Below are 27,481 nucleotides of genomic sequence, written 5' to 3'. Positions count from 1 at the left end.
TTCCTCTATAAACCCCGTGCAGGGACCGAGCAACGGGAGCTCACCCCATCGTGGGGATTCGAACCGCTGACCTTCCGATCAGCAAGCCCAAGAGGCTCAGTGGTTTAGACCACAGCGCCACCCGCATCCCTAAATCGCAGAATTATAGAGTTGGGAGGGACCTTAGGGTCATCTAATCCAAACTCCTGCAATGCTGGAATCTCAGCTACCTGTGCCTACAAATCACAGACCTAGAAATCACACACAAACGGAAGGGTGGAGAGGTCCTAAGACTCATCCTAGGCTTCTAATCTAGTCCAGGGTGTACATGGCTTAAAAAACCCCAAACCCACCTCCCAGTGCACAAGAATTCACGGCATGGCTTTTCTCCAGCACAGAGTTTTTGCAATACACTGGCAACTAATTCGTTAGCAGGTAAATCTTTATTTTAAGTTACAGTGTCTCCGGGTGAGGAGTAGGGGGTGGGGGGAGAGAAAAAGGAGCTGGAATGTAAACACAAGCTGGGAGCAGAGGCTCCCTGTGGAGAGCAAGGCCTGTGGTGGGTGCAAGCTATTGGGAGCAGTGCAAAAGGCTAAGGAGGGGCTCCTGAGGCCGCAAACAAACCCGCCCGCCCCCTTTTCAGGAACTGGAGCAAGTACTTCTCTGCCGGATCTCCGAGCCTGGCGTGAGGGTCCTGGCCCCCGGGGGCAGCAGGCTTGAAGGGTCCCCCTCCCAGGAAGGGGCTGGGAAGTTGGCCTCAGCAAGCAGCGTGGAATTGTCCACAGACTCAAATTCCGTCTCTGCGAATGAATAAGCAAACGGGAGATAAATCAGTATTCACATGTTGGAAAGAAGCCCCTGTTATCCAGGCATTTCAAACGGTTGTGACTTTAAGCAGATACTGCAGACTAGGGCTGGGTGATATATTGCTATACAGTGGACGCTTGGGTCGCGAACGTGATCCGTGCGGGAGGCACGTTCGCAACCCACAACGTTCGCAACCCGCAGTGCCGTGCGAGCACCGAAACCTGGAAGTAACCCGTTCCGGTAACCCGAAAACGCGCAACCTGAAGTGTCTGTAACCCGAGGTATGACTGTACAAAACTGGTTTGAAAGACCTGGCAATATACAGTGGTACCTCGGGTTACAGACGCTTCAGGTTGCAGACACGTCAGGTTACAGACTCCGCTAACCCAGAAATATTACCTCGGGTTAAGAACTTTGCTGCAGGATGAGAACAGAAATCGTGCTCCGGCGGCACGGCAGCAGCAAGAGGCCCCATTAACTAAAGTGGTGCTTCAGGTTAAGAACAGATTCAGGTTAAGAACAGACCTCTGGAACGAATTAAGTTCTTAACCCGAGGTACCACTGTATTGTGAGTTATGAATTTGCTATGCAAAAATCACAATTCTCTGCCTGTGTTAACTCTGCAGGCTCAGCTCTCTCCTGCAGGGGGCAGCAAACCACAAGAGCAGGTGCAGGCAAAAATCATGATGGAAGAAAAACTGAAGTTGCCAGTGCTTCTACATAAAGGTAAAGGTAAAGGTACCCCTGCCCATACAGGCCAGTCTTGCCAGACTCTAGGGTTGTGCGCTCATCTCACTCTAGAGGCCGGGAGCCAGCGCTGTCCGCAGACACTTCCGGGTCACATGGCCAGCGTGACAAGCTGCACCTGGCGAGCCAGCGCAGCACACGGAACGCCGTTTACCTTCCCGCTAGTAAGCAGTCCCTATTTATCTACTTGCACCCGGGGGTGCTTTCGAACTGCTACATAGCTCCATCCTTATTTCAGACATTGTGATGTATCAGTATAACACAATGTTTAGCTGGTGATATATCACGATGTCGAAAACCAGCTATCGCCCAGCCCTACTGCAGACTCTGAGCTTTCATTTTTTAAAAATTAAGTCTCTCTCTAGTCCTCCTAGAAAGGACGTGAAACGCTACCGAAGGGGGCTCCCTGATATTAGAAAGCAACAGCATCAGTGTGTGAGGGAAATTTCTGTCATCAGGACCACCAGGACACAGCTGACTTCCCATGGTAAGCATGAGGTGGGTGAGGCCAGAGAACAAAGAGGGCGGGGCAAAGGATAATAGGATCATAGAATTGTAGAGTTGGAAGGGATCCGGAGGGTCATCCAATCCAACCCCCTGAAATGCAGGAATCTCCGCTAAAGCATCCATGACAGCTTAAGCCAGGGGTCAGCAACCTTTTTCAGCCATGAACCGGTCCAACGTCCCTCAGATCATGTGGTGGGCCAGACTATATTTTGGAAGAAAAAAAAAAAGAACAAATTCCTATGCCCCACAAATAAGCCAGAGATGCATTTTAAATAAAAGGACACATTCCATTCATGTAAAAACATGCTGGACCATCCACGGGCTGGATTTAGAAGGCAATTGGACCCGCGGATCAGCAGGTTTTTACATGAGTAGAATGAGTGCTTTTATTTAAAATGCATCTCTGGCTTATTTGTGGAGCCTGCCTTGGATGTGCCCCTTCATCTGCTGGCAGCTTGTAAGGTCCCAGTTGGCTAAGCTGTCCACACACACACACACACACACACACACACAGAGAGAGAGAGAGAGTGAGAGTTGTCTTTCTTTGTACCTTCTCCAGCTTTATGATATCCAGAGCCAAATTTTAAAACCCCTTTTAAAAATAATTTTTATTAGCTTTTTGCACAAAATTTGATATTGTTCATTTCACTTTCAATTTAATAATAATTTAAAATGCATTTCTGGGTTATTTGTGGGGCATAGGAATTCGTTCATTATTTTATTTCAAAATATGGTCCGGCTCCCCACAAGGTCTGAGGGACAGTGGACCGGCTCCCTGCTGAAAAAGTCTGCTGACCCCTGCCTTAACCCATCCAACCTCTGTTTAAAAACCCCCAAGGAAGGGGAGTCCTATGCTATGCTTACCTTTGTATAGCAGGCTACATGCCAGCTTAACAACAGTTAGAGGTTCATTTACAACCTAGGACCCTCGTACCTACGGGACCGCCTCTCCCGGTATGCCCCATGGAGAGCCTCAAGGTCCATAAATAACAACACCCTTGTGGTCCCAGGCCCTAAGGAAGTTAGATTAGCCTCAAACAGAGCCAGGGCCTTTTCAACATTGGCTCCGGCCTGGTGGAACGCTCTGCCTCATGAGACTTCTTTCCGCAGGGCCTGTAAGACAGAGTTGCTCCACCTGGCCTGTGGCTTGGAGTCAATTTGATTCCCTCCCCCTCTTTCTTTTTTCTTTTCCTTTCTCCTCCTTTGATGAGGCTGCATTTTAATATTTTAATGTTTCATTATTTTAATTGTTGTATTTTAATCTTGTTTTTAAGTTGTATGTTGGGTTGAATAAACGACAGTTGTATTCATTCAACTTGTTTTTATTATTGCTTGTTAGCTGCCCTGAGCCCGGCCTTGGCTGGGGAGGGTGGGGTATAAATAAAAATTATTATTATTATTATTATTATTATTATTATTATTATTATTATTATTTACACACTTCCCCACCCAAGAAAGCAACAGGTATTATGACTGCTGCCCATGGCCAAATCACTTAAGATGGGTGTGAAGGAAGGCTGAAAATGGGTGTGTCCTGGGGAGAGTCCTAAGGGTGGGATAGAGAAGACTGGAGGGCCACATTTGGGCACTAGGCCTGAAGTTTTCCACCCTGGGGTGGGTGCATGCATATATAGATATGTGTGTGTCCCTTTAGCTCTGCAGAGTCTCCTTGCTTATTGGTATATACTGCATGCAAAACATGGATCCAGGAGGGGGGGGGGGGTGAAGGAAGCTCAGGTGAAGACCAGGACTTGCCACCTACCTTCGCTCATCCCATTGTCCAGACTGGACCTTGTCCCAGAATCAGGTTTCTCCAGATTGCTCTTTTGGGCCTGCATCTCAGCAACTGTTGCAGAAGCAAGAGGAAGAAAATCAAGACAGGCCTGTAGGCTGGAAATCATGTGTTGAAAAGAGGGAGCGTCTAAGATGGCATGGAAATCATGGCAGAATACCCCATTCGTGGAACGCCCTCATAGGAAACCTGCCTGATACAGAGTTGGTCTACTGGTCCATCTTGCTCAGCACCGTCTACACTGACTGGCAGCGGCTCCCCAGGGCTGCTTTCAGAAAGGGAGTCGTTCTCAGCCTTGTCTGGAGTATCATAGAATCAGAGTTGGAAGGGACCCTGAGGATCATCTAGTCCAACCCCCTGCAATGCAGGAATATGCAGCTGTCCCAGATGGAGATCGAACCCGCAACCTGCATCTCCACCTCCATCGTTCTGCCCGGACACTGAGGTCCAGCACCAAGGGCCTTCTGGCGGTTCCCTCACTGCGAGAAGCCAAGTTACAGGGAACCAGGCAGAGGGCCTTATCGGTAGTGGCACCCACCCTGTGGAAGGCCCTCCCACCAGATGTCAAAGAGAACAACAACTACCAGACTTTTAGAAGACATCTGAAGGCAGCCCTGTTTAGGGAAGCTTTTAATGTTTAATAGGTTATTGTAATGTTTAATAGGTTATTGTATTTTAGTGTTTGTTGGAAGCCGCCCAGAGTGGCTGGGGAAACCCAGCCAGATGGGCGGGGTATAAATAATAAATTATTATTATTATTATTATTATTATTATTATTATTATTATTACCCCGGTGTCATCAGCACCATGCTGTAACCAGCTGAGCTAAGATGCCAGGGATTGGAGCTGGGATCTTCTGCAAGCAGAACAAATGCTCTGGCCCTTCCCCAGAGACGTTTTTTTTGTCACCTCCTTTGTCATCTTTTTCAGCACCTTTAGATTTTTAAAATCATTATTTACAACCTGACCTGTACCATTTGACTCTAAGAACAGGGTGACACAATTCATTTAAAAGAGTAAGTTGTTTGCCTCATGCCTGGACATGAGAACCACCAACCCGCAGGGAATTCTGTAGAGCGGAATATCAAATATTGGCTTATTGGCCCTCATTCCACCCATTACAGTGGTACCTCAGGCTACATACGCTTCAGGTTACCTAAGCTTTGGGTTACAGACTCCGCTAACCCAGAAATATTACCTCAGGTTAAGAACTTTGCTTCAGGAGGAGAACAGAAATTGTGCTACGGCGGCGAAGCAGCAGTGGGAGGCCCCATTAGCTAAAGTGGTGCTTCAGGTTAAGAACAGTTTCAGGTTAAGAATGGACCTCCGGAACGAATTGTCCTTAACCCGAGGTACCACTGTACAGAAGAGGTGGGGAGCCTCAGGCCACAATCCTGAGGCCACCTGCCTTGCCAGCCTCACTTCACACCCTCCTTCAGTATTTTCTGCCTGTCTGGAACAGGTCCTTGAACTCCAGTAATGCCTCTTGCTTATCCAGATGGAGACAGAGGGGGGTTGCATGAATGCATATAGAAACCAGCCCACCGCACAAAGGTAAACATTTAAACTTGCTGCCCCTCCCACCACTGCCATGTGGCCCCCAGAAGGCAATGCGGCTCTGGGGACAAAAATGATTCCCTGTCCCTGCATTATAGCAAACAGACCGGAATTTAAAATTTAGTTCAAATTTGAAATTTAAAATTATTTAGAATAAATGAGTTGTAATACAACAGAAAATAAATGGCAGCTATGGCAGCAGATAAAAGGAACGCAACAGGGACATTATGGATGTAAGGACCGGAAGCCCAAACGTAAGAAATTATTAAACTGAAAGTGAAATGAACAATGTCAAATTTTGTAAAAAGGTAAAGGTACCCCTGCCTGTACGGGCCAGTCTTGCCAGACTCTAGGGTTGTGCGCCCATCTCACTCAAGAGGCCAAGGGCCAGCGCTGTCCGGAGACACTTCCGGGTCACGTGGCCAGCGTGACATCGCTGCTCTGGCGAGCCAGAGCCGCACACGGAAACGCCATTTACCTTCCCGCTAGTAAGCGGTCCCTATTTATCTACTTGCACCCGGGAGTGCTTTCAAACTGCTAGGTTGGCAGGCGCTGGGACCGAACAACGGGAGCGCACCCCGCCGCGGGGATTCGAACCGCCGACCTTTCGATCGACAAGCCCTAGACGCTGAGGCTTTTACCCACAGCGCCAATAAAAATTTATTTTTAAAAAGGGTTTTAAAATTTGGCTCTGGATATCATAAAGCTGGAGAAGGTACAAAGAAGGACAACTCACACTCTGTGTGTGTGTGTATGGACAGCTTACACAACTGGGACCTTGCACCTTGCCAGCAGGTGAAGGGGCACGTCCAAGGCTTTTAAAACCATGAACTTCGAACAGAGACCCAGGGATGGGCTGCAGGAGAGGAGGTTTCGCCCTTCACACACTACAATACAAGATTACCCAATTTGTTTTCAGTGGGTTCAAGATAAAAACCAAAGACAGGGCCATTTCATGTTGTGCATAATTACAAAATCTTAAGGCAGCTGGCGCAGTGCCTGTCCAGATGGGGTGAAAACAAGATCCAGATACAAGTTATGTTGAGAAATTGGTCCAGAGGTTAATTTCTGCAGAACGTTAACGTCATAATGACATACATCATGCATGGAAGGGAACAGAGAGTAGCCGCATCTCGCCAACTCAGTGGGGTGGGTAGGGCTTGTCCCTTTAAAATATATTTTCAGATGAGTATCTTAAACAGTTTGCTGCTGTTTTTATCTGATTTTAATGTTATTTCATTGTGTGCGTGCGAATTGCTTTGAGGCACCTGAATACAAAAAATGCCACTAATAAATATACTGAATTAATTACTAAGCGAGATTTCACCATGCATGGGGGGGGGGGTGTATGTGAAACTACTTGGAAGAAAGTGTGGTTTAAGTAGATGTCAACTGTTGCATTCACAATCCGTGAGAAAAAGTATGATCGTTATAATTGATACTGGACATGTAGTAACATGCACTTTTAAAAAATAATAATAAAATGTTTTTAAAAAATAAATATCAAGATGTTGTCCTCAAGGTCTTACCATAATTCACACCTGAAACTGAAACAAATTCTGACTAATAGTATATTTTCCCAGAGGCATTTGAACACTGCTATCCTAACAAAATAATTAGTTGTCATTAGTTGAAAAGGAATTATTTTGTTTGTCCTCTAGTATCCTTAATTGTTTATTGCTTTGTGTGTGTTTAATTTCAAACAACCACATTGTTTTATCTTTATTTGCTAATCAATTATATCTTTTTGATCAAATAAATATTTTCTTTCTTTCTTTCTTTCTTTCTTTCTTTCTTTCTTTCCTTCCTTCCTTCTTTCTTTAAAAAGGTCATTTTTATCTACTTTTAGACCATGTACAACATCATAAGCACATGGGTTTGAAAACAAGAATTAGATGAGTGGAGCTGGAAACAAAAAATATTGCAATGTTCTTGTCCAAGGATCCAGCTAGCCCCTTTCCCGATTACTCCATTCCATCCCATTAAATCACCAGCATTCCCTGCAGGCCTGTGCAGAGCTTGTCTGAGGCCCGGGACAGAAGTCCCCAGTCTGCTGAGAGGCCCATGGCGTTCTTGGCATGACAACGTAAAGTCTGGCAGGCCCCTAGAGGCCCCCCTGCCCAGCTTAGCCCTCTAAGGCCCGGAGCAAGTGTACAGCTGCCCCCCACAGGCCCGGTTCCCTGTACAGTCGTACCTCGGCTCCCGAATGCCTTGGGAGTCAAACGTTCCGGCTCCTGAACAATCGAAAACCGGAAGCAATTACTCCGGTTTTTGAATGTTCTTTTGGAAGCCAAATGTCCGGCGGGGCTTCCAATTGGCTGCAGGAGCTTCCAGCAGCCAATCAGAAGCCGCGCTTTGGAAGTCGAACGTTTCGGAAGTCAAATGGATATACGACTGTACAGTGGTACCTCTGGATACGAACGGGATCCGTTCTGGAGCCCCGTTTGCATCCTAAAGCGTACGCAACCCGCATCTGTGCATGCGCGGGTCACGATTCGCCGCTTCCGCACATGTGCGTGACATCAATTTGACCATCTGCGCATGCGTGAGCGGCAAAACCCGGAAGTGGCGCATTCCGTTACTTCCGGGTCGCCGCGGAGCGCAACCCGAAAGTGTTCAACCTGAAGCAACTTCAACCCGAGGTATGACTGCATAGATTCCAACCAGGCAAGTGAGAGGCATCATTAGAGTTCAAAGACACATTCCAGCAGCCAAGCAAAGCCACCTTGGAGTTCAAGGGAAGTGGGGGAAAGCAGCAAGTTAGCCCCTCCAAGACAGCTGGCCAGCCACTGTGGGCAACAAACTCCTCATCCATCTAGCCCAGGGGTCTGCAACATTTAAGACAAAAAGAGCCACTTGGACCCGTTTCCAAAGAAAAAAAACCTGGGAGCCGCAAAACTCGTCATTATAAAAATAACTTTTTTGTCACTTTTTTATTATTTCTTTGTTTGACCCCTCAGAATTACTCCTCCTCATAGAAATAAACGTTAAATTAACAAGTTACCTTTTTGTGTGTGTTCTTCACTCCCCAGTGACCAGCGTACATGCCCCCTTTCAATGCAGTGACCAGTGTACATGCCCCTTACAATGTAGCAGGCGGGAAGGTGACGTCGGGATGGTGCGTGACTAATGCACGCACCGCCCCCATGCGACGTCACAGCCAGTACAGCGCCCGCCACAGTGGGGAGTGTCGGGGCGCACAATGCGCCTCCTCCCCTCGCTAGTATCTGCCCCGGAGCCGCGGCAAAGGTGTAAAAGAGCCACATGCGGCTCCGGAGCCGCGGGTTGCCAACCCCTGATCTAGCCCTTTGGTCTGATCCAGAAGAGCAATTGTATATATATTTAAAGGGATTGTCCAAAAGGTGAAAGAGCATCTTAAAAAAGTGCAGACCTGCTCTCGACAATTCGTCCTCCTCTTCATCAGCCCCCACATCCTCTGGCTGACGTGAGGCAGCCTCTATTTCCTCAGAGCCTGCAGAAGAAAGGCAACCAAAAAAAGAGTTCAAAGTAATTTTATTTGTTGCATTGTTACCGCTGCTTTTGCTCAAACTTCTATCCTGCCCTTCCTCCCAAAGAGGAGCCCTGGTGAGCAAGCAAAGTAGTGAAACAATTAGAAATGAAATAAAAACACATTTAAAACATTTAAAAAGAGTACCTGAAAAACAGTCACATAGCCTCACAGCTAATCATTTCAATCTTGCCAGGAATGGTGGGTCATATCCAGTGTTAGTCCTGTTCTGACCAGTCCCAGTGAAATCAATGGACATGGTCAACTTTGGGCGCATTCATTTCAGTGGGTCTACTTTTGAGTAGAACGTCAGCTGGCTGCAACCCAACGCTTTCTCGAGCGCTACCCTGAAATGCCAGTGGCTGTTTTGACTTCTGTTTTGAAAAAATGCTGCTAAACAAATTAATAATAAGAGGAGAGAATGGTTTTTCAACCATTACTAACCTGGGCCCTGCAGCCTTGCACCCTCAGGTAAAGCTCAGAACTTAGCCCCTTTTATTTATCACTTTCCCTGCAGTCCTCTGGGCAGATGCCCACATAAGGAAGTCAAAACAATTTTGAAACAAAATCCATGCTATGCCAAAACAAAACTAAAACCCTCTCTAAAATCCAACAAAAACACAAGGCAAGAACCAGAGCAGAGATTTAAACAAACAGCAGGCATGATGCCACAGCCCAACCCCAGATAATTTTTTTAAAAAACAACTTTGTAAAGGGCAGACATATCCCAAATGCCATAAAAAAGACCCTGAAATGTTGATATACAAGATGCTAAAGAGTGGCACTGAAAAGAAGGGCGATTTTTAGAATGCCAACATCCCAAAGTTCTTTTGAGAGAGAGGTGTCATTCTAATGAATAAACCTAATGTGAGGACCGCTGGACTCAGCTGCTATATATATATATATATATATATATATATATATATATAGTCGAAAGGAAACGAAGATTCGTTGTACTCTGAAATTTGCAATGCACTCGCTGAAGTTTGCTTTGTTCTGTTTAATGAAGTGTGAAAACAAAAATAAATCTCAGAGAGGGGAAAACAAAAAGTCTTCACCAGAAAACAGAAGAACGTGAAAACATCAGCAGCTGATGATTCTCATATGTTCAAAGCACTATGATATCACTTTAAACACTGGTGGGTGGCTTCCCCCAAATAATTCTGGGAACTGTAGTTTGTTAAAGGTGCTGAGAGTTGTTAGGATACACCTATTCCCCTCACAGAGCTACAATTCCCAGAGTTCCCTGTGAAGAGGGGTTGACGGTTGAACCACTGGGGGAACAGTTGCTCTGTGGGGGAAACAAAACTCTCCTAACAACTCTCAGCACCCTTAAACTGCAGCTCCCATAATTCTCTGGGGGAAGCCATGGCTATTTAAAGTGATACCATAGCGCTTTAAATATATGGTGTGAATGTGGCCTAAGACAGGAGTAGCCGGTGCAGGGGCCTCTAGATGTTGCCGGACTACAACTCCTGCGATCTCTGACCATTAGGCCATTCTGCCTGGGGCTGATGGAGTTGGGAGTCCAGCAACAACTGGATAAGGGAAAGCTCCATACCTGGGAAGGTGCCACCAAAACAGCCCTAAAAGAAATTGACTCCCAATTCCACGGTACCTTCTTTAGGGACCACAATCCGTCGGCGGACGTCTTCTGAATGTTGAAGCATTCCGGATCTTTCCCGGCCAGATAACTACCCGGAGATGGGGTGGGGGAGAGAGAAAAAAGACAGGACGGAAATCAGAATTTTGTTGGTAACTGAACACTCCCAAGTTTTAGATTTCTTTTACTGAGACTCAGCTGAGGGGTGGAAGGAAGTGTATACTGTGCTGGTTATATTTGTACAGGTTGGTATATTAAGCGATCTCTACTCCCATCATCCAACCCAGACACTGAGGTCCAGCTCCAAGGATCTTCTGGCAGTTCCCACACTGCGATAAGTGAGGTTCCAGGGAACCAGGCAGAGGGCCTTCTCAGTAGTGGCGCCCACCCTGTGGAACACCCTCCCATCAGATGTCAAGGAGATAAACAACTACCTGACTTTTAGAAAACATCTGAAGGCAGCCCTGTTCAGGGAAGTTTCTAATGTTTGATGTTTTATCGTGTTTTTAATACAGTGGTACCTTGGTTTAAGAACAGCCCTGTTTAAGAACGATTCAGTTAACGAACTCTGCAAAACGGGAAGTAGTGTCCCAGTTTGCAAACTTTACCTCAATCTAAGAACGGAATCTGAATGGTGGAAGGACACCAGCGGCAGGAGGCCTCATTAGGGAAAGCGCACCTCAGTTTAAGAACGGTTTCAGTTTAAGAACGGACTTTCAGAATGGATTAAGTTTGTAAACCGAGGTACAACTGTATTCTGTTGGGAGCTGCCCAGAGTGGCTGGGGAGGCCTGGCCAGATGGGCGGGGTATAAGTAATAAATTAGTAGTAGTAGTACTAAATTACTAATAGCAGTACAGGTTGGTATATTAAGCAATATGTGGCAATAGTGGTTCATTTGTATGACTTAAGAAAAGGTGAGGTGTGCTTGCTCCAACCATGTCTCCTTTTGGGCCAAGCAACCAGGGTCGTGACAAGTTACAAAACGCAGTTCACTCCCAAACCTTGGCACCGTCCCTCACCTGCATCGATAAGGACTCTCTGGGCCACACGGTGCCCCAGATCCACTGCAAGTAGCTGAAGAGGACAATGACGCTCAGGAAGGTAAAGTTGCTGGCCACACCCAAGATGGCGGACGTCACCGGGAAATTGTAGAGCAGATATCTATGGGAGACAAGAGCAGGAAGGAAGGGGAAGGTGTTAAGAGGTGCATTGTTCATATTGTGGAATTTCCCCCGCAAGAGAGGCTAGACTGATTCCCTCTCTTTTATCCTTGCCATTCAACACAGGCCTTTGAAAACCAAGAAGCAGGTGTCAGTCACTGGGCTGCTGTCAGGGCAAACTGGGTTTCAATTGCTGGTTCCACCTTTGCTCTGATATATTTTAAATATCATTTTTATCTAGTGTTGTTTGTATTACTTTGTATTTTATACGGTTGTTTTTAAATGCTGTAAATGGCCATTAATTCCAAGTAGGGAAAAGGCTGAGGTATAAATACATTTAAAAAATAATAGTTTTTCTGTGGTTTTTAAAAATTGATTTTGCAACTGTCCCTTCTGCAATTTGCTCCCTGGAGTGTGCTGTGGAAAGAGGCCCAAACAAGCTTGTTCTTCTTTCTCCGTGCTTAGAATGAACTAGTCTGGCTTAAGGAAGTTCACCGAATTAGTTCAAAACTTTCCAAACTACTCAAGGAAGGAGTTACCACAACTGCCGGATGAAATGAACTGTGAATCACCTTTGCCTTGCAGTAGAACTGTGAATGATTTCTACTTCAAGTCCGTTGTATTTTTACATGTTGAAGAATCTAAAAAAACGCTAATATAAATAATAAACAACAGTCCTCACCGCAGTCCAGTGAAATGGGCATGAATGCGCAGCTGAGCGCCATAAATCTGGATCTTTGTGGTCTGGATTTCAATCACGGCACCGACCGTTGGTGCGTACTACAAGCAGAAAGAGAAGCCAAGGTCACCGATTCATCTTTTGTGTGTCCATGTAACAGCAAAGACCTGTGCCTACCCAAAATGCAGAGAGATCGTCCCTCCCTCCCCAAGGAAGGTCTTATATGCATTTAACTTGGGCAATTAACTTGTGGGGATGCACTAGCAAAATCTCACAGGAAGTCAGATTATCCCACAAGATCGTGCGAGATCTAACTAACCCAGAGCAAGGCTGACAGCTTGTAGGAGACACAATGTAAGAGCTGAGTGCAGGGTGCAGTCCAAAGGTTGCCAAACTACCCCAGTAGGTGGTGGGAGAAAAATATTGTCAGGTATGAAGGACTGGCCAGGAGATGGGAAACAGGAAGTGACAGTCTTCTCAGAGGAAGCAGGAAATCAAGGAGAAGACCAATGCCATCCCCTCACCGAGTCTTCCTTGTAGTCTGAGTACAGCTCCACATCCAGCATCTGCTTCTGTTCTGTGAAACCAGCCAAGAACAAGCTGGCAAAGGCAAAGGTGTCCAGCATTTGCAGCAGGCTCGAGCGGTAGTGTAGCATTGCCTAGTCAGGAGAGAGGGAGAGCGCAGGCTCGGTCACGGGGTCACCGTTAAGGGAGTGCAAAGCATCTTTTAGGGAAAAGAAAAATTAGAGGGGACTGGAGGGAGTTCCCCCAAAACAGCCCAGTGAAGAGTGAGAATGGCCACAGAATGCTGACCGGCTGTTGGGAGAGGAATGGAATGGAGTATCCGACAAGAGGGCAACATTTAAGAGGGTGTGCTGTGGTTTAAACCACAGAGCCTAGGGCTTGCTGAGCAGAAGGTCGGCGGTTCAAATCCCCGCAACGGGTTGAGCTCCCGTTGCTCGTTCCCTGCTCCTGCCAACCTAGCAGTTCGAAAGCACGTCAAAGTGCAAGTAGATAAATAGGTACCGCTCCGGCGGGAAGGTAAACAGCGTTTCCGTGCGCTGCTCTGGTTCGCCAGAAGTGGATTAGTTATGCTGGCCACATGACCCGGAAGCTGTCTGCGGACAAACACCGGCTCCCTCAGCCTACAAAGCGAGATGAGCGCTGCAACCCCAGAGTCGTACGCGACTGGACCTAATGGTCAGGGGTCCCTTTACCTTTACCTTAAACTTTACCATTATTATTATTATTATTATTATTATTATTATTATTATTATTCTAAAAAATACCATAAAATCTGTACATAAACAGTAAAAACAAATGCAATGCTTTAAATTTATGATAATAATAATAATTTTATACTGCCCTATACCCTCAAGGGACGCGGGTGGCGCTGTGGGTAAAACCTCAGCGCCTAGCACTTGCCGATTGCATGGTCGGCGGTTCGAATCCCCGCGGCGAGGTGAGCTCCCGTTGTTCGGTCCCAGCTCCTGCACACCTAGCGGTTCGAAAGCACCCCTAAGTGCAAGTAGATAAATAGGTAGCGCTTTCTAGTGGGAAGGTAAACGGCATTCCGTGTGCTGCTCTGGTGCCGGTTCACCGGAGCAGCTTTGTCACGCTGGCCACATGACCCGGAAGTGTCTCTGGACAGCGCTGGCCCCCGGTCTCTAGAGTGAGATGAGCGCACGACCCTAGAGTCTGTCAAGACTGGCCCGTTCAGGCAGGGGTACCTTTACCTTTACCTATACCCTCAAGTATGTATCACCGGTGCTGCCCAAAGCCTGGGAAAACAAAAACACACCTGCCCGTTGCTGAAATCATGGCAAGGCTGGCTCCGGGCAGGCTTCCCGGGAGAGGGGTTCCCTTAACGGGGAGGGGGATTACTGCAGAAAAGGCCAGTTCTCTTGTCATCACTCCAGCCAAAGGTCACTGGGGAGAAAACACCACTCAGCCGCTCCCCCTCCACCCACGCAGTTCCCCCGCAAACCCTGGACATACTGCTCTGGCCGAAGAGGAGATGATATGGCCACCTTTGGTGTAACACGAAATGACCACCATGAACATTCCCAGGTTCTGGTTGACCGGCGACTCTGGCAGCTCCAATTCCAGCGAGATGCGGTACGGTTGGCCGTACATGAGGACCTGAGGGCAGAGAAGGCGATAGAGAAACACCAACACACACACACACACACACACACACACACACACACACACACACCCTTACACCCTCACATTTAATCAGTGGAATTCTAGGGTCCTTCATTAAATAACATCTTAAAACCATTAGGGCTAGCTTTGCACTCAACTTAAGTACAGCAGCAGCAGTCTTCTTTTCCCTTCGAAAGGAATACAGACATAGAAAGCTGCCTTAGACCGAGTCAGACCATTGGTCCATCTAGCGCAGTGTTGTCTACACTGACCAGCAGCAGTTCTGCATGGTTTTAGAGCAGGAAGCCCCCACCTCAGCCCTACTAGGAGATGCCAGGGATTGAACGGGGGACCTTTTGCATGCAAAGCAGATTGTCTGCCAATGAGCTATGCACCTTCTCTGCTTCCTTGCGATGACTAGGCAGGATAGCCTTAGAGAAAATTTCAATCCGCTCCTCTCTTTTTTAGGCTAGGCACCCGTGGGCTGGTATAATCTTATTTTTATGGGGCGCTAGTTCTTTATAGATTTAATTGCGAGGCCGCAGATAATGGGCGTAGCATTGCAGCCAAGAGCACAAGTCTCTGGCCCAGGCTCAGATCTCATCTCAGGCTTCTGGCTAGGTGCTGTTCTCTCAGTCTTTTTATCTGTAAAATGGGAACAATAAGAGTGTCCTAACTTGTCTGGAACATGGACCATGGACCTGGATTTATATCCTTTTGCATTATATCCACAATCCATTTTATTTACTTATTAAATAAATATATCCTGCCTTCCTCACAGAAGAGGCCATGATGGCAAACTCTTCTGTAGTAATAATAATAATAAAATACAGTTCATAATAAAGACATGTTTAAGACATTTAAATGTCTGGATAGGCCTACTGAAACAGAAGGAATTTTTCAGCCGGCATCTAAAAAGAGGACACTGATTTTCCCCCATTTTGTTTTCCACATGGGTACTGTTCCTTGTTTCTTCTTCTTTTGCGTCCACTCGGTACACTTGTAATTTTGAACTTTTCATTTTTCAACAAAAATTATAAAATAAAATATAAATAAACAAAAAGAGGACAGTGATGGCATTTGCCTAATGTCAATTGGCAGGGACTTGAACCCGGCACATTTTGAGATCTAAGTATGTGCTCTGCCAGTGAGCTAGAAGCCCTTCCGAAATATGCTGAACTGGGCATTTCTGCCCAAGCGCCCAAGGTCTAGTGCATGCTATAATTAAGGTTCACTTATAAACTAGAGACAGTTTGCTGAAAGAAATTATCCCATGCCTTCCAGGAGTACCGTTGTCTGGGGTGCAGGTGATGAAATTACTTCTTAAAAGAAACCTGGCACATCTTCTGGGACACTGGCAGAGCTTAGATTCTGCTCCCAGGGAACTTGTGCCCCAATAAGAATTAATTAGGACTGTAATGAAAGACACTTCAGAGCTTTGGAAATGAGTTTTTCGGTAAAAAGAGGGTCTCACCTCCATTTTGTAGACAGATCAGTCTCATCTGTGTTATATATATATGTTCTCCTTTTATCTAGTTTTTACTTCTATTTTTAAAATGAAAATGACAGATTTTTTTATTATAGCAAGCGGTATAAACAAATATTAAAACATTATCCGGCTCAGGGGTTATTCACCAACCAACTGTTCTGAGCAGACAGTTTCTTGCAAGCTCTGGGAAAGGGAATTTGTGGGATTTTGCTATACCATGGAACGCAGAAGTCTTAAAAAAATGTACCATACTTTTCGCTCTATAAGACGCACCAGACCACAAGACGCACCTAGTTTTTGGAGGAGGAAAACAAGAAAAAAAATATATTCTGAATCTCAGAAGCCAGAACAGTGAAAGCAGCAATCCCTCTTGCTGTTCTGGCTTCTGGGATAGCTGCACAGACTGCATTCGCTCCATAAGACGCACACACATTTCCCCTTACTTTTTAGGAGGGAAAAAGTGAGTCTTATAGAGCAAAAAATACGGTACTTCCCTCCAAAGCGCTCAAGGCACCATATGCAATTGTCATGACTGGGATTAAGCAGTGTATAAATTGTTGAGTTCAGTTAAGAAGTTAGCCGGACTGCAGGATGGGGGGAAATGTCCCTAGACCAGATTCTTCTCGACCACGTCTCCATTGTTCGATTCAAGACAACAGCGGATGAACCTGCATGTCAGCCTTAGTGCCAAACACATCAATGGCCAGTGAAGCCAGAAACTCACCCGGTCCCGGCTGTCCTTGATGAAAGAAACGTTGGCAACTGGGAAAGAGCACAGTTCTGATCCAATTTGGCCACAGTCAGTCCTGGGGGGGAGAGACAAAAGATCCCGAACAAGGTCACATTCAGAACTTGAGAGACCTGCCACACGAAGTCCAGGTTTCTGGATGGAGCTCCTTTAGATATAACCCCTGTTCTAAAACAGCTGCCAGTCAATTTCTGGATCTAGGGGCTCATGCTAGTGTTTAAACAGCCCTGAATGACTTTGGCCCCAAATATCTGAGAGACAGCCTCCTTCGCTACAGATTCTCCTGGGTGTTAAGATCGGCAGACTAGGCCCTTCTGATAATTCCACCTCCCTAAGAAGTTTGGGTCGCCTGGGACAGGGCCTTCTCTGTGGCAGCCCCTAAGTTGCAGCATTCCCTTCCAACAGAGGTGCGCCTGGCTTCTTCTCTGTACAGCTTTTGGCGAATGCTGAAGACGCAGCTCTTTGCCCTGGGCCTTTGACACCTGAGATGTCTGTTTCCAGGCCCGGCCCTGTTCTTGTGAATGTAGTATTTTCTTATTTCTACTTACGGATTTTAAATTGTTGTAGCCCACTTTGGGACCTGCGGGCGAAGAGCGGGTGGTAAAGTTAATGTTAATAATCAAAACAGCAACAGTGTCTCTGGGAGGGCACAAAGCTAACAGCCCTCTCTCACGGCTGCTCTCTGGCAACTGCTACTCGGAGGAATTTTGCTCCTGACATGGAAGATCCACTTAGCGACCACAACTGCTGGCCCTTAACAGAACTCTCCTCACCCCCCAACCCCATTCATTTCCCCCCCCTAATCCCTTTTCAAAGCTGTCTAAGCGAGAGGCCACCCCAGGAATCCTAATGCAGCAAATTCCACAAATATATGTACACACTGTGTGGAGTTAGTACTTCCTTTGGTCAGCCCCTTAATCTCCTGACACTGAGTAGACGGGGCAACAGTTGGAATCTGTCTCTGATCTGAAATGATTTTATGTATGTGCTGTATCACGTTTATATTTATTTTTAATTGTTTTTTTATATATCTGCAATCAACTGCTGTTTATGTATGTAACTGGGGACGCGGGTGGCGCTGTGGGTTAAACTACAGAGCCTAGGACTTGCCGATCAGAAGGTCGGCAGTTCAAATCCCCGTGACGGGGTGAGCTCCCGTTGCTTGGTCCCTGCTCCTGCCAACCTAGCAGTTCAAAAGCACGTCAAAGTGCAAGTAGATAAATAGGTACCACTCTGGCGGGAAGGTAAACAGCGTTTCTGTGCACTGCTCTGGTTCGCCAGAAGCGGCTTAGTCATGCTGGCCACATGACCCAGAAAAACTGTCTGCGGACAAACGTCAACTCCCTCAACCAGTAAAGTGAGATGAGTGCCGCAACCTCAGAGTCGGCCACAACTGGACCTAACGGTCAGGGGTCCCTTTACCTTTATGTATGTAACTGTTTTATGTATGTTACTATACTGTAAATTCTTTTGGGATGACTTGTGGGAAGAAATTCAAAACAGCAAGCAACAACATAAGAGTTCTAATATCCAAGGTGTGGGGGGAGCAGAGCAAAAAAGCTTGTCTATCCAGTTTTTCAAACATCATTTTTTGACCTTCCCCTTGTTACATTTTTCTGAGCTAAAAAGCTGCAGAAGCTTTGGAACTTTTTCTCGTAGGGACACCCCACATAGAAGCTATTTTATTACCAAGTCAGGTCCGTTTACCTCAGTGTTGTCTACACTGACTGGCAGCAGCTCTCCAACATTTCAGGTGGGCTAGGCATTCCAAGCCCCGCTGGTAGACGCCGGGCCTGAACCTGGGACCTTCTGCACACAAAGGAGATGCTCTGTCGATGAGCTAAGGCCCTTGCCTTCACCTCAGCCGGACTCTTGGCTTCATTGTCACCAGGAGCCTAAATCTGTGTCTGGGTTGTGCTACTTCACACTGAACAAAATCCCTGCAACAACGAAATAGCGTATCAAGGCAAAAAGCTGCTGGCCTACTTTTTTGCCCAGATATCCTAGCTTTTTTTGTTCGGGGCTTCTTTTTTGTGCTAAGCCACAGTTACAGAAGTTCCGTCCCCCCACTGAATTTGGGAGAGATACAACCCCAGGCAATGGTAAACCACCTGAGAACTGGGGCCCCTCAAGGTGTGTTTAGTGAAAGGGTTGCAGCTCAGACCGGCTTTGCATGCAGAAGGTCTCAGGTAGGGCTGAGGAAAAGACTTCCTGTCTGAAATCCTGGAGTGCTGCTGCCAGCCAGAGTCTAGGTGAACCAACGGTTTGACATGGTGCAAGGCAACTTCTTATGAACTGCTCTCTCCCTCCCCCATCCAGATCCTGACTCCTGCGATCCCCAATCTCTGCACCCATATAAGCTTGCAGGCGGAGATGGAGAGGATAGTTTGAAAACCGAACTGTTTGCTGAGAGAATTAGTTCCCAGCCACAGAAAAGCCTGTTGCTGTGCCTCACCATGAGTCACCGAGTCGACTCGGCCTCCTAGCTCAGCCTCTGCTTTTGGCTGTGTCGCTGCCTCAGGTGTGACAGGAGCACCTGGGGCAGAGATGCAGCAGAAGGGCAGGTCCACACCCAAAACAGCACCTTGCGGTAGAACGGTGGGTGGCTTCCTCGCAGGACAAGCAAATACACACACACACCAAAAGCAAGATAAAAAATTCGGGGTGTGTGTGTATAAGATCAAAGGGAGGAGGAGAAAAACCAACCCCAGCAACACTGATGCCAAAAGGTTTGGGAGGTGGTAGCACGATCATCTGATGAAGCAAAACAGCGTTCTTCAACCTTGCCTCAAATGGGCCCATCTTCCTGTGTTCCGAAGATTTGCCTTTAGTCTTTTGCAGCAAAGACGACTAGAGCTACTCTTCTGGAAACTGTTACACCAGAGCAGAGGTTTTCAACCTTTTTGAGTCCATGGCTCCCTTAGCCAAGTACAGTGGTACCTCAGGTTACGTACTTAATTCGTTCTGGAGGTCCGTTCTTAACCTGAAGCACCACTTTAGCTAATGGGGCCTCCTGCTGCTGCCACGCCGCCAGAGCACGATTTCTGTTCTTATCCTGAAGCAAAGATCTTAACTTGCAGCACTATTTCTGGGTTAACGGAGTCTGTAACTTGAAGCGTCTGTAACCCGAGGTACCACTGTACTTCAAAACAGTTGAGAGAGAGAGAGAGAGAGATGTTTTTCTTCCCCTCATAATACAGTGGTACCTTGGGTTACAAACGCTTCAGGTTACATACGCTTCAGGTTACAGACTCTGCTAACCCAGAAATAGTGCTTCAGGTTAAGAATTTTGCTTCAGGCTAAGAACCGAAATCGTGCTCCGGCGGCACGGCAGCAGCAGGAGGCCCCATTAGCTAAAGTGGTGCTTCAGGTTAAGAACAGTTTCAGGTTAAGTATGGACCTCCGGAACGAATTAAGTACTTAACCCGAGGTACCACAGTATATTCTTTCTGTGGCTTTCCTTTGGGGAAACACGCTCTGAGTCTCAGGAACTCAGTTATGTTGACCCTTGCCTGATGAGCCATGAGCTCTCACCCTTTTTGTGGACACCCTCCCTTGTGGAGGGTTCCTCACCCTCCTCTCCCCTCTCCTCAGGAATCCTTGCCCGCTCGCTTACTTACTCCGAGGCCACTGACCTCCCGGTAACCAACACCCCTCGGCCGGCCCCAGAGGCACCATTCGCCTGGAGAACTTGTAGCCAGGGCTGCTGCAACAAACAGCTGCACAAGCCTCTGGAGGTACAGATGTGACAGAGCATCAGAGGGAGGGAAGGAAGGAAAGAGGGACGGAGGCCAGTGCTGCCCCCAGCACACCTGACCACCATTCAAGGCACCCCAAGGTGGTGCCACGGCACCCTGATTGAAAACCACTGCACTAGAGCAAGTCTACTGCTATGACATACTGTGTGCACATCATCCAACAGCAGCGACACAAATAACTAATAATAATAATAATTTATTATTTATACCCCGCCCATCTGGCTGGGCTTCCCCAGCCACTCTGGGCGGCTTCCAACCAAGTATTAAAATACATCAAACGTTAAAAGCTTCCCTAAACAGGGCTGCCTTCAGATGTCTTCTAAAAGTCTGGTAGTTGTTGTTCTCTTTGACATCTGGTGGGAGGGCGTTCCACAGGGCGGGCGCCACTACCAAGAAGGCCTTCTGCCTGGTTCCCTGTAACTTGGCTTCTCGCAGTGAGGGAACCGCCAGAAGGCCCTTGGTGCTGGACCTCACTTCAGAGCCAACTTGTTTACCCTTGCATGAATTTTAAAGGGTCAGCTAAAAGTCTAGGATTATGATTTCTTTCACCTTGTAAACAACACCTTGCATAAAAGTCACACTTAGTTAAAAAAGCTCTGGTAAACTAAAGACAGTTGTAGCCTGGCACTTGAAAGACACCAGCGATGGTGGCAGGAGGAGCTTCTCAGGAAGGCTGTTCCGGAGCCGAGGTGCCACCACAGAAAAGACCCCCACCCCACCTAACTTGGTGGAGGGCCCAAAAGAGGACTGCAATGGAAGAAGAAGAAGAAGATTTGGATTTGATATCCCGCTTTATCACTACCCGAAGGAGTCTCAAAGCTGCTAACATTCTCCTTTCCCTTCCTCCCCCTCAACAAACACTCTGTGAGGTGAGTGGGGCTGAGAGACTTCAGAGAAGTGTGACTTGCCCAAGGTCACCCAGCAGCTGCATTTGGAGGAGCAGGGAAGAGAACCCAGTTTACCAGATTACGAGTCCACAGCTCTTAACCACTACACGGAAACCAACTCAAAACTGACCTGAACTTGTAGTGGACGGGGCTGACGTAGCTGACCGTAGGCATATAGGAGTAGTAGAAGCTGCCATAGAGGAAGACTGAGATCCAGAGGAGAAGCAACAGGACGCAGAGCAAAATGGCCGTCTGCAGGACGGTCCGGCGCACACGGAGCATCAACAGCATCGCCACTTCCTGCGCCCATGGCAGGAAGGGTCCGGTGCTGCCCGCCATGGCGCCGGGAGGAGAAGGCAACAGAGAGGGATCCAGCGGAACGAAGTCGTCAAACCGGCAGGAGTCAATGCACGGAGCAGCTTCGATGCCTTCAATGGCAACTGGGAGAAAAACCAGGAATGTAACAGCAGATCCTCAGGCAATGAGGCGGCTAGTAAAAATAATAAGAGTAAAAACTTTCCCCTTGTTCCCAGCTGGATGGCAACCAGGCCTCCTACTCAGGGAATAGATTCTGGCTCCTGCTTCGCATGCTGCCCTGTTTGCGTCGCTTGGCTTTCTGCAGGCTCTTTATATCCATGAGAAAGACGGGGTGGCCTGGGGGTCAGTGACTCCGGCACATGGCGGATGGCGGGGCTGCCTAACACAGCACACCGTCCTCGTGGGAATCAGGAACTCGGCAGGCTCAGCGCCATCATGGGTGGGAAGGTGCCTGGAGAAAGGGGAAATAAAGATAACAAATCGAAGGTCAGAGAAAATCTCAGCACAGAGAAACCAGATTTTGCGGGGAACAGAATTGGGGTGAATTTTAAAGAAGGGTGAACAGAAGAGGGAAGGAGTCCGTTGATGGAGAGAGTTAGAGGATCCAGAGGAAATGTAGAAGGTCAAGCAAGGAGTATCAAACTTCTGGGAGAGACCAAAGGGGTAGACAGCAAACAGGGAAAAGGAATGGGATGTAGGAATTGGAACACCTGAGTTCCTCCTCTGGACTAATTATTAGTTCATAAACGTGTCTTGTTTTTCAATTGCAGGTCACAACAATAATCACAATGGACACCAGCATCTCTGATCCCTTGCCCACCACTTACCTTCATCAGTGCATAGCAGAGATTTATTGCAAATAATAATAATGTTTATTATTTATACCCTGCCCATCTGGCTGGGTTTCCCCAGCCACCCTGGGCAGCTTCCAGCACATATAAAAGCATAATAAAACATCAAATATTAAAAACGTCCCTAAAAGTCATATAGTTGTTTTTTTGTTTGATATAAGATGGAAGGGTGCTCCTCAGGGAAGGTACGGGTGATATGATAGCCATGTTCAAATATATAAAAGGATGTCACATAGAGGAGGGAGAAAGGTTGTTTTCTGCTGCTCCAGAGAAGCGGACACGGAGCAGTGGATCCAAACTACAAGAAAGAAGATTCCACCTAAACATTAGGAAGAACTTCCTGACAGTAAGAGCTGTTCGACAGTGGAATTTGCTGCCAAGGAGTGTGGTGGAGTCTCCTTCTTTGGAGGTCTTTAAGCAGAGGCTTGACAACCATATGTCAGGAGTGCTCTGATGGTGTTTCCTGCTTGGCAGGGGGTTGGACTCGATGGCCCTTGTGGTCTCTTCCAACTCTATGATTCTATTCTATGATCCTACTGAGAAGGCCCTCTGCCTGCTTCCCTGTAACTTCATTTCTCCCGGTGAGGGAACCGCCAGCTTTGCTGGTAGAGCATGAGGCTCTTAATCTCAGGATTGTGGGTTCGAGCCCCATGTTGGGCAAAAGATTCCTGTACAGTGGTACCTCGGTTTATGAACCGTCCTACTTACGAACGCTTCGGGTTACGAACTCCGCAAACCCGGAAGTAGGTGCTCCGGGTTGCGAACTTTGCCCTGGGATATGAACGTAATCCGCTTCCGGGGCCGCGGGAGGCCTATATAGGGAATGGGTGCCTTGGGTTAAGAACGTTTCGGGTTAAGAACGGACTTCAGGAATGAATTAAGTTTGTAACCCGAGGTACCACTGTATTGCAGGGAGTTGGATAGATGGGCCTGGTGGTCCGGTCCAACTCTACAATTCTGTTTCAATGCTTTCCATGTCCTGGCCTAATTCTTCAACAATTGTATCAGGGTTGCACAACTTCAGAGTACCCCCACCCACATGCAAAGAAAAAGGCCCATGTCCCTCCCAAAAGTAAAATATCCCTGCACACAGAAAACTAGAAAGGTAGGGAAAAACTTTTTCCCTAACACGATAACTTTCTACATGCAGGGATATCCATTCAATAGGAAGCCACCTACTGCAGGATGAAGAGCGACAGCTCAGACACAAGCCGACATTTCAGTGAGAACTAGACCTCAATGCAGAACAGAACCAGTGTTTACAGAACTTTAGAGAGAAGGAGGTGGCTAAAGAAAAAAGGGCAAGCTTCTAAGGCAGTAAAGCCCAAACTTTCAGCTTCTATGAGCTACTTATTTCCCTTACTGCTACTCTTTGATCTATCAAATAGAGTCAGGTGCAAATAGTTGCTTGGAGAGTTAAGTAAGAACTGGATATAAAGTGCTGGTTCTGGAGCTTGAGGTCGTTAGCTACTGCACCCCAGTAAGCAACACCATTGGGATAACCAGCATATTCAGAAACAAATTATACTTACGTTATTCTGGACCAAGGATCCCAACACAAAACTTTAAAACGCAGCTAGCCAGCCACAATCAAATTTATTTTTCTACCTGCTGTTCTTCCAAATTATAGTCAAAGCAACACCCAGGAACGGTGAAGAAATCCCCAATATACAAGTACAACCAGAGCACAGTCCTTAGCAGGTTACAGGGCACATTTCCTAATAGAATATAGAAATCCTAATCAGGAAGCCAGCACACACACTATAATTATAGCCTCCCTATAGATATGAAACATTCATTGCACAGTCAAGATCACACGCAAAAAAAAGTTTAACAAACAAGTCTTTCCCTAAATCTCTAAAGATACCAGTAGCACAAAAAAGTTCAGAAAGACCTTATCAAAGACAACTACGGTAATTAGTGCTGTACTCACATTTATACAAGTAAGGAACATGGAGGTTGAAAGATAAACAGAGGCCAGTAGTGACAGATAATTTCTATACCGGGGGTTTTAAACAGCAACTTTGTCACAGCACTCAAGTATATAAAATCATATTAATATTTGGGGAACACATAAAACTTGCTATTAAACTACTGAGAATCAGAAACCCTCACTGATCCACTTCATTCTGCACCAATATACCAGCAAACCCTGATCTAGCTACTATCTCTCCCAGTTCCAGAGTTTCAGCTACATAGACTAAGCTCCAATTTAGGTCTGGGCCCTTTGAGAAGCAAAATAACAGAAGAGGAATCCTGCGGAATCGGGCCAAAAGCCGAATTAGTCCAGCATCTTTTACTCACAGCAGCCAAACAGGTCCCCCAGTGGGAAGCTTGTAGGCAGGAACCGAGTTCAACAGTGACTCCCAGCAACTGGTATTTGAAGACAATGGAGGCAGCACATGAACATTGTGATAGCCCTGATTGATAACCCTCTTTTGAAACCACCCAAGGTGTGCAATTTTCCCAACTATGTGCACACTATATCACACACGAACGCCCAACATCTGGTCCTATCCAATATTAGTCCTACTCAGAGTAGCCACACCGAAATGAGTGCACATGACTAAGTTAAGCACAAGGATTTCCATGGGTTTACTCCAAGCAAAACTTAGCCCAGTTTCAATTCTAGCTAAATCTTGTTGTGTTTTAAAAAAATATACTTAACACACCAGGTCACAGCAAAGGCAAGACCTTCTAGCACTTCCCAGCCAATAAAACCGAGAGTGAAAAATGAGGCATTTTGTATGTGGGGGCATTGATTTAAATATACACCAGAAACAAGGGGATTAAGGCAAGTTTCTGCACTTCCGAATTGCATCCCATATTGTTTTTTGCGGGGGGGGGGAGGGAGAGTTCCCATTACCCAAATCTTTGACGGACGACAGCTTGAGGAGAAGTAAGCCATGCACCGCGAGGTTTCATTCGAAAGCAGGTGTGCATGTGTAAGGAAGGACACCTGGGCTCCAAACACAGCACCCTAAGTGGGTAAAGGAGGTCAGAAAGCTACTTACACACTCCAGCCACAACTAGGTGGGTGGGGAGATAATTAGACACCTGGACCCCTGTGTCCCAACCAAAACTAAAGTGGGGGGGGGCGGATAATTAGACACCCGGACGCCTGGGTTCTAGCCACAGATGGAGGGGAAGGGAGGAAGAAAAGTAGATACCCGAACGCCTGGGTCCCAGTCACATATGCGGGGACAGATAATTATACACCTGGACTTCTGGTCCCAGCTACACTTGGAGAAGGGGGGTGAGAATCAAACCACCTTAGTTAGTTGTTTCCAGCGCCGGCTTGAGGCTGCAGCTCCTCCTCCCCTCGCTCCCCCTCCTCTTCTTATTTCTTCTGCCTCTCCAAAAACGGGCTCTGGTCCTGCCTCTTCCGGGTTTGGCCCCGCCCTTGCCGATCCTCCGGGCGGGGAGGGGGAGGCAAGAGGAGGAGGCGGGCCTCTCTCTCTTTTTTAAACGCTCCTGCTGCGAGCATCTTCCAGTCACGTGGGGAGAAGGATGCTGATGCTGCCCGCCTGCCTACCGTTTCCATGGCGACTGCAGCAGCAGTGCAGGAGGAGGAGGAGGAGGAGGGGAACTAGGCCTCTTCCCATCCTCTGCCAAGGACAATGGTGCTGGGGGGGCGGGGGGGGGGAAGGAAGATTGGGGTTCAAATCTCCACTCAGTTAACTGGGTGGCCTTTGGTCAGTCCTCCTCACAGGATTGCTGTGAGGCTAGAATGGGGAGAGGGCAAAATAGTGTGAGCTGCTTTGAGCTCCTAAATCAGGCATAGGCAAACTTGGCCCTCCAGATGTTTTGGGACTACAACTCCCATCATCCCTAGCTAACAGGACCAGTGGTCAGGGATGATGGGAGTTGTAGTCCCAAAACACCTGGAGGGCTGAGTTTGCCTATCCCTGTCCTAAATGCCCCAGTACAGTTGTCTAGGATGAATGTTGAAATATCACCAAGGTGCTGGAGAGGCTGTGCTGAGTTAGGCACATATTCGCACGTGTGATGGACCTGCCTGCACCCTGGAATCTACTTTTTGATGAAATGCAGGAAATTGGAAAGCAGCCGGTGGACGGGCCCCCACAACTGGTGTTGTTACATCATTTTATCATTCAAAATGCCGACATTCCACACACCGAGAAAAATTTAGCTGGGCATCTTTTAATGGTAACACGCTTCCTGATAACTAAACATTGAAATGATCTTCAGAGAGCAACTTTATCTTACTGGAAGCAGAAAGTATGGTACATGGCATTCCTGGGGGAAAATAATGCACAACCCAAATTGCACATGGTGTATCAAAAACTGAGAGTTTATTTTTTAATACAGTATTTAGAACATTTTTCTGTCATCAGAGGAAGAAGATATGAAACATCAAAGCAAAGACAAAAAGGGGGCAAAGCATGGGCGTAGCCAGGACTTATGCTAGAGGGGCAGGCTTTATGTTGGGGGGTGGGCGCAGAACCTCAGTTAGTTAAGTATTTTTAATTGATTGACTTGATTGATGGGGCTGCTGCCCCCTCTGCTCCTCATTGGCAGCACCCATGGGGCAGAGACATCAATACAGTGGTACCACAGGTTAAGAACTTAATTCGTTCCGGAGGTCCGTTCTTAACCTGAAACTGTTCTTAACCTGAAGCACCACTTTAGCTAATGGGGCCTCCTGCTGCCATCGCGCCGCCAGAGCACGATTTCTGTTCTCATCCTGAAGCAAAGTTCTTAACCCGAGGTACTATTTCTGGGTTAGTGGAGTCTGTAACCTGAAGCGTATGTAACCGAGGTACCACTGTAATCCATTCCAGACATTTGGTATAATAAAAATTATAACGAGTATAAAAATAAAAATACAATTAACACAGATATCCCTTATTTTACAGGGGGATGAGCTGTACTTCCAGCAAACCTTAGTTTGTGAAACTTTGCATATATTCCTGTTTT

The 27,481-nt window shown here is 47.0% G+C and overlaps 1 protein-coding gene across 2 annotated transcripts; it reads right to left on the bottom strand.

The window, feature by feature from the left end:
• Window positions 1-403: 403 nt before the first annotated feature.
• BSCL2 (BSCL2 lipid droplet biogenesis associated, seipin) lies at window positions 404-26,064 on the bottom strand. Of its 2 annotated transcripts, XM_083418603.1 has the most exons (12): window positions 25,813-26,036; window positions 24,845-24,913; window positions 21,502-22,140; window positions 16,703-16,784; window positions 14,340-14,483; window positions 12,866-13,000; window positions 12,345-12,442; window positions 11,522-11,663; window positions 10,516-10,591; window positions 8,781-8,861; window positions 3,803-3,886; window positions 404-779 (listed from the first exon to the last, which is right to left on the bottom strand). In XM_083418603.1, exons 3-12 carry the CDS (start codon window positions 21,708-21,710, stop codon window positions 619-621), a joined length of 1,212 nt encoding a protein of 403 aa, XP_083274729.1. In that variant the 5' UTR covers window positions 21,711-22,140; window positions 24,845-24,913; window positions 25,813-26,036; the 3' UTR covers window positions 404-618. The 2 variants fall into 2 exon arrangements, with proteins under 2 accessions (XP_083274729.1, XP_083274728.1); XM_083418602.1 differs by lacking the exon at window positions 24,845-24,913 and having other exon boundaries at window positions 25,813-26,064.
• Window positions 26,065-27,481: the final 1,417 nt, after the last annotated feature.

This window comes from Podarcis tiliguerta (assembly GCF_965153285.1).
Source record: "Podarcis tiliguerta genome assembly, chromosome: 16".
Classification (NCBI taxonomy): Eukaryota; Metazoa; Chordata; class Lepidosauria; order Squamata; family Lacertidae; genus Podarcis; species Podarcis tiliguerta.
The sequence above is the reverse complement of the archived record's forward strand: the minus strand, read 5'-3'. Positions and strand labels throughout refer to the sequence as shown.